This window comes from Haliotis rubra, unplaced genomic scaffold (genome assembly GCF_003918875.1).
Source record: "Haliotis rubra isolate DU_JTF1 unplaced genomic scaffold, ASM391887v1 Scf1537, whole genome shotgun sequence".
In the NCBI taxonomy this organism is placed as follows: Eukaryota; Metazoa; Mollusca; class Gastropoda; order Lepetellida; family Haliotidae; genus Haliotis; species Haliotis rubra.
Genome location: NW_025765489.1, coordinates 42,334 through 49,503, shown reverse-complemented (window position 1 = coordinate 49,503; position 7,170 = coordinate 42,334). Strand labels below are relative to the sequence as shown.

The window sequence follows — 7,170 nt, the reverse complement described above, 5'->3', positions numbered from 1 at the left end:
TTAAATTTGGATTTTTCCTTCTTCTTTCGTCTCTCTCTGTCGTCTTATCTTGTCCTCTTTCTCCTTTTCCCTCCGCTCCTTCTCTTCTTTCTCCTTTTCCCTCCGCTCCTTGTCCTCTTTCTCCTTTTCCTTCCGCTCCTCTTCTTTCTCCTTTTCCCTCCGCTCCTTGTCTTCTTTCTCCTTTTCCCTCCGCTCCTTGTCCTCTTTCTCCTTTTCCTTCCGCCTCCTCTTCTTTCTCCTTTTCCCTCCGCTCCTTGTCTTCTTTCTCCTTTTCCCTCCGCTCCTTCTCTTCTTTCTCCTTTTCCCTCCGCTCCTTGTCTTCTTTCTCCTTTTCCCTCCGCTCCTTCTCTTCTTTCTCCTTTTCCCTCCGCTCCTTGTCCTCTTTCTCCTTTTCCTTCCGCTCCTTCTCTTCTTTCTCCTTTTCCCTCCGCTCCTTGTCCTCTTTCTCCTTTTCCCTCCGCTCCTTGTCCTCTTTCTCCTTTTCCCTCCTCTCCTTGTCTTCTTTCTCCTTTTCCCTCCGCTCCTTGTCTTCTTTCTCCTTTTCCCTCCGCTCCTTGTCTTCTTTCTCCTTTTCCCTCCGCTCCTTGTCCTCTTCCCTCAGCTCCTTGTCTTCTTTCTCCTTTTCCCTCCGGCTCCTTGTCCTCTTTCTCCTTTTCCCTCCGCTCCTTGTCCTCTTTCTCCTTTTCCCTCCGGCTCCTTGTCCTCTTTCTCCTTTTCCCTCCACTCCTTGTCTTCTTTCTCCTTTTCCCTCCGCTCCTTGTCTTCTTTCTCCTTTTCCTTCCGCTCCTTGTCCTCTTTCTCCTTTTCCCTCCGCTCCTTGTCTTCTTTCTCCTTTTCCCTCCGCTCCTTGTCCTCTTTCTCCTGGCACCCATGAAGGGCCACCTCCTCGTGGTGGGTGCTGGGTCACGCTAAGCGCCCTTCAACCCCGTTGTGGACCCGGGGGGATATTTGGTCCACCAACCCGTTTGCCGTGGGTTGCGCCCCTGTGTCGGTGGAGGACGGGAGGCTGGTGGTTGAGGGCACTGGTTCCAGGAACAGTGTTCCTTTGCCCAACACACCACTTCGCCCCTTACTTCACCTAGACGGGTGGTAGAACTGGCCCGGTTCTATCAATCGGCTGGTCACGTCAAGCCCTGTGCTACAACTGTAAAATGTTGCACAAAATTTGGGAATTATTATGTGATATATTTAAGTCTTGGCAATTTTGAACTTTGAATTTTTAAATTTCAACTGAACAATTTCATGTATGTATTTGTCTAGAGTAGTATGCCCAGAAGGCGGTGGCTCATGGGCCAATCTGGTGGAATCATTTATCTTTAATTTTTCTGCTGGAGTATATCATCCGGGTATCCTTGGTGCTGCAAGTTGGAGGACCACTTGTTTTTAGCATTGTCCTTGTGATACTCCGTGGTGGGTGGGGAGCCCGGATGATGAATTCTATACAATAACTATGGCTTACGAAAACCCCCAAAAGACAAAGCGTCAACTTGAAACAGATCCTACTGATACTGACCTCGGACTGCCCAAACCTATCGATTACTGGCCACGTTTTCTAGTTGTTGAGACTGAAGATCACACACCGTTGAAGTTAAACCCTTTTGCCGTGTCCAAGGGTATCCAAGGCATTGCTGGGGATGTGAAGAATATCAAAGATTACGCTCTGGTGCACTGTTAATTGAGTGTGCCAGAAAGCAACAGTCAAACAACCTGTTGAACACCAAGAACTTTGTTGGCATTCCAGTGACCATCACGGCCCACAAAACACTCAACACGAGTAAAGGGTATCGTGAGAGACCGTGACCGATTACTCGCTGACATGTCAGAATGGATATCGTCTCTGAGATGAGAGATCAGGGTGTTCTCTATGTCAAACGTTTTCTGCTCGTAGAAATAATGAAACCTTCAGCACCAATACTTATCTGTTTTCCTTTTCTCTACCTTCAGCTCCAAGATCACTTAAGGCAGGCTATTGTAATCTGACTGTTGAAACATACATTCGAATCCTCTCAGGTGCTTCAAATGCCAAAAGTTCGGCCATGGTGTGAATTCTTGCACATTGTCTGTTGTGTGTGCTCACTGTGGTGAAAAGACACACACAACAGAAGATTAATGATAGTACTGTTAAAAGATGCACTAACTGCTCAGGGAATCACCCTTCTTATTCTAAAGACTGTCCTGTTTGGAGACAACAAATGGCAATTAACAAACTTAAGTTCACACAAAACATCAGCTTTGCAGATGCAAAAAGACAAGTCTTAAGCTCAGAACAAACTGAAAGTTATTCTTCCATTGCCAGAAAAATGCCTGAAACAAAACCTAGAGTCGTTACAGTCTCCTCATGCTGCCAGACAACCTTGACTTGGGTGAAAACGGATTCCCCTACCATTTTGTCACCTACTACCTCTACTCAAACAGGTGAGTCACAACCTACTACCTCTACTCAAACAGTAGAGTTACAGCCTGGTACATCTCATATACAATCAGAGACATCCCATGATCATGAACCATCTTCACAGACGTCAACAAAGTCGCAACAAGGTCTCACTAAATCCAAAAATAGAAAGCTTGATTCATTGAAAAAAACTTAGTGGCAGAGCCCCCAAAGGGTCAGAAAATAAAATTCAATTGTACAACAAATATGGATCTCTTGAGGATATGGACGTGTCCGAAAACGTCCGTTCTAGGGCACACAGCTTGTCGCCCACCAGAAAAGTGCGGGGTAGATCCCCAATTAATCCCCCTAAAAGATAGGTTATCAGAATAATATTATACAGTGGAATTGCAGAGGATTAAGGACTAATTTCAATGAATTACAGCTTTTAGTCCAGGATTTAACACCATCAGCGTTCTGTCTGCAGGAGACCTATTTAAAACAGACAGATGCTTTTGTCCTGCGTTCTTTCAATGCATATCATTGTTTTTCACCTCCGGGTGACAGGGCTACGGGAGGAACTTCCATCCTGGTCAAACAGAACGTTATCCATAGCCCAGTTTCACTAACTTCTAATCTGCAGGCTGTTGCAGTGCGAATTACTTTGCATGTTGCGTTAACATTATGTTCTGTATATATCTCTCCGTCTTCAACGTTTCACAAAACTGATCTTCAAGCTCTATTTGACCAGCTGCCGAAACCTTGTATTATCATGGGAGATTTCAATGGCCACAATCCACTCTGGGGTGGTGCAACTACAAACGCTAAAGGTAAACTGCTGGAAGAGTTTTGTTCAGATAATGATTTATGTATTTGTAATGATGGTTCCCACACATATTTACACCCTGGAACAGGAACCTATTCTGCCCTCGACTTGTCAGTCACAGATTCAGAGCTACTAAATGAATTTGAATGGTCAGTCCATGATGACCTCTGTGGAAGTGACCATTTTCCCACTATACTAAAACCTGTAACTCCATCTGATGTTCCTCCCTCATCACGGCGGAATTTTAAAAAGGCTAATTGGGCTCTATATCAAACACTGTGTGCTGCAAACCTTAAACCTGAACATTTTATTGACGTTCCTGATTCTATCAAATGTTTTTCCGATGAATTGAACATCATAGCTGATGAGTGCATACCAAAGTCCTCTGCAATTCCACATATTCGAAAACCTTGGTTCAACAACGAGTGCAAACAAGCTAGGAAGGCAAGGAAAAAAGCAGAACGTTATTTCCGTTGCCACCCTATGGTGCATAATTTAGATAAATTTAAAATTTTAAATGCTAAAGCGCGGCGTACCTTTAAACAGAATAAACGCCAATCTTGGCAAAACTATGTATCTAAATTAAATTCTCGAACGCCCATGTCCAAAGTATGGAACATGGTACAGAAAATTAAAGGTAAAGGTACTAAATCTAGCGTCCATCATCTAAAACATGGAGATCAATTACTTACTGATCAATCTGATATTGCGAATAAACTTGGTGAAACTCTTGCTAAACACTCTTCCTCTTCTAATTATGTGCCTAAATTCCAACAATATCAAAAACAACAAGAAAAGAAACCTATTAATTTCAATTCAGATAATGGGGAAGATTATAATGAAACATTTTCTATTCATGAACTCCATACTGCTCTTGAGCAAGCTCACGATACTGCTACAGGTGCTGATAACATACATTATCAACTCCTGAAGCACTTACCAGAACCCTGCCTAGAAACTCTTTTAAATATTTTTGATGAAATTTGGACATCAGGTAAATTTCCTCCCTCATGGTGTGATGCTATAGTAGTACCAATACCTAAACCTGGACGTGATCATACAGATCCGTCCAATTATCGACCTATTTCACTAACTAGCTGTGTTTGCAAAACCATGGAACGAATGATCAATAATCGACTTGTTTGGTACTTGGAAACAAATAACCTCATAACAGATATACAATGTGGTTTCCGTAAAAACAGAAGTACTGTCGATCACTTAGTGCGTTTGGAATCGTTTGCTAAAAACGCTCTAATTAATAAACAACACGCTGTGTCTATCTTTTTGATCTTGAGAAGGCATATGACACAACGTGGAAATATGGCATTTTAAAGAGATTTACATGATTTTTGGATTACGAGGCCGTTTGCCTCAATTTATATCAACTTTTTAAATGATAGACAATTTCAAGTCCGAGTGGGTTCAACCCTGTCTGATCATTATAATCAGGATCAGGGTGTCCCGCAAGGCAGTATTTTGTCTGTCACCCTGTTTAGTATTAAGATCAACAGTTTATCAAGGTTTTAAACAATTCAATTGATGGATCATTATTTGTGGATGATTTTAATATTTCTTGTCGTGGGAAAAATATGCATACTATTGAACGGCAACTGCAGTTGTGTTTAAACAAAATAGATAAATGGTGTCTTGAAAACGGATTTAAATTCTCTAAATCCAAAACTAATTGTATTCATTTCTGTCGTAAATACAAACCTCATAAAGACCCAGAACTATCTTTGGATGGCACTCCCATCAAAGTTGTTAAGGAGGCCAAGTTCTTGGGTGTAACTTTTGACTCCCATCTAACATTTCTGCCGCATATTAAATCCTAAAAACTAAATGCCTGAAGGCACTTGACTTGATGAAAGTCGTTTCAAATTCTAAGTGGGGAGGGATCAAGCTACCCTCTTACATCTGTATCGATCATTGGTCCGTTCCAAACTTGATTATGGCTCCATTGTATATGGTGGAGCCTGCAAAAGCAACCTACAACTTTTAGATTCTGTCCACCACCAAGGCCTGAGACTTTGTCTTGGGTCCTTTCGAACTTCTCCTGTTGACAGTCTCTACGTCGAGGCAGATGAGCCATCTCTTGCACAACGCCGTATAAAATTATCTTTACAATATATTACTAAACTATATTCTAATGAGGCTAACCCTGCATATAACTGTGTCTTTCATCCCCTCTATGAGGATTTATACAACAAAAAACCTTCTCTTGTTCCGCCTCTTGGGCACCGAATTAAGCCATTCCTGTCTGCTGCCGGCATTGAGCTGGAAAATATAGCTCCTTCCCGTCTTCTTTCTTCTCCTCCTTGGCAACTGGTTAGGCCTGAAGTTGACCTAACTCTGACAAAGTTTAAAAAATCGGAAACTAATGAATTACAATATAAACAAGAATATAATCAACTAAAAACTAAATATAATACACACAAATCCTTATTTACAGATGGGTCCAAGGACGGTGGCGCGGTGTCATGTGCCACTGTCATTGGATCAAAACAAATATCTTCTAGAATACCAGATAACAGCTCCATTTTTACAGCAGAAAGCAAACGCCATATTAACGGCTCTTAAATATATTCAACGACATCCTAAACATAAACAGTACATAATCTTTTCCGATTCTCTTTCGTGTCTTCAGGCTATTAAAAGTATTTCTTGTAAACATCCACTTTTAGTAGAAATTATTGAATTGTATAATGAGCTTGCTACTGGCCAATGCGACATCGTCTTTTGTTGGTTACCCAGCCACGTTGGCATTTCTGGGAACACAATGGCTGATCTTGCTGCCAAGGCAGCCCTTAACAAATCTGTGACAACAATTCTTATCCCATACTCTGATTATAAAGCAAGCATTAGAACATACATTCGCGATCTAATGCAGAAGAAGTCAGGACACCAAGTAGGTATTAATAAATTACATGAAATAAAACCCTACATTGGTTACACCTACTTGGGTTGTCAGTCCAGATATGAAGAGGTCATTATGCGACGATGTCGCATTGGCCACACTAGATATACTCACGAATATTTACTGAAAGGCGAGGATCCTCCGTTTTGCATCCCTTGTGATGAAAGAATCACAGTCAAGCATGTCCTGCTTGACTGTGTTGAATATTCCATCACAAAGGGATAAGTTTTTTAATGTCAAAACATTGAAGGATCTTTTTTATAATGTTGGTTATCATTTGATAGTTGACTTTTTAAAAGAATTAGACTTGTTGACTGATTTGTAAATAGCTAAATATTTTTTGATTGGAAGTTTGAATTAGTAACTGAGATTGTTAGTGGCTGTATCCTCGAGGGGGGTTGAAGTACTGTAAAATTATTGTCCTCCTGAGAGGGTACGTAAGTCCCAAAACATTCAAAGTAAATTTCAACTTTCCGTTTTTTAATCGTAGAATATGTGTAATTTTATGTATGGCTAGGTATATCTCAATTGCTAACAGCTGAGGGGATGATGTAAATCCAGCTGGGGTCTATGCAGGAAGCAAATGTACTGTAAGTCCCCATGGTCCCTAGTATGGTGATCTACCTTCAGTTGTTAGCGATCTATAGCCCATTTTATATTGTGTTGTCCCCTATAGTTTAAAATGTTTTAGATTCAGTTACTAGTTTTACATATATATCTGTGATATTCTGGTTGTTTTGCTGTCCTTCGTCGGCAGGTTTTTGTAATATACATGTATATCAAATGTTCTCGTCACGATATGGCTGAAATATTGCCGATGTGACGTTAAATATTAACTCACTCACTCACCGGAGAGAGACGAGCACCTGAGTGAGAGGAGGCAGGGGGCAGCTGCTAGCTGTCTCTCTCCTCAGCTGGCCAGCTACCAACGACACTATAACTAGGATAGTTTGAGGTCGCAAACGATAACGGGCAAACACCGAATCCTGAGACATGGTTTCAAGAGGGTTGCTGCGGTCGATTAATCCTCTCGCCTTTCTAGTCTTGTTTCTCCGACGG

At 41.5% G+C, this 7,170-nt stretch overlaps 1 protein-coding gene across 1 annotated transcript; it reads right to left on the bottom strand.

Annotated features, from left to right (window-relative positions):
- Positions 1–1,748, bottom strand: LOC124270682 (DNA ligase 1-like). Its single transcript, XM_046705709.1, has 3 exons — positions 1,658–1,748; positions 224–861; positions 1–177 (listed from the first exon to the last, which is right to left on the bottom strand). Exons 1-3 carry the CDS (start codon positions 1,746–1,748, stop codon positions 1–3), a joined length of 906 nt encoding a protein of 301 aa, XP_046561665.1.
- Positions 1,749–7,170: the final 5,422 nt, after the last annotated feature.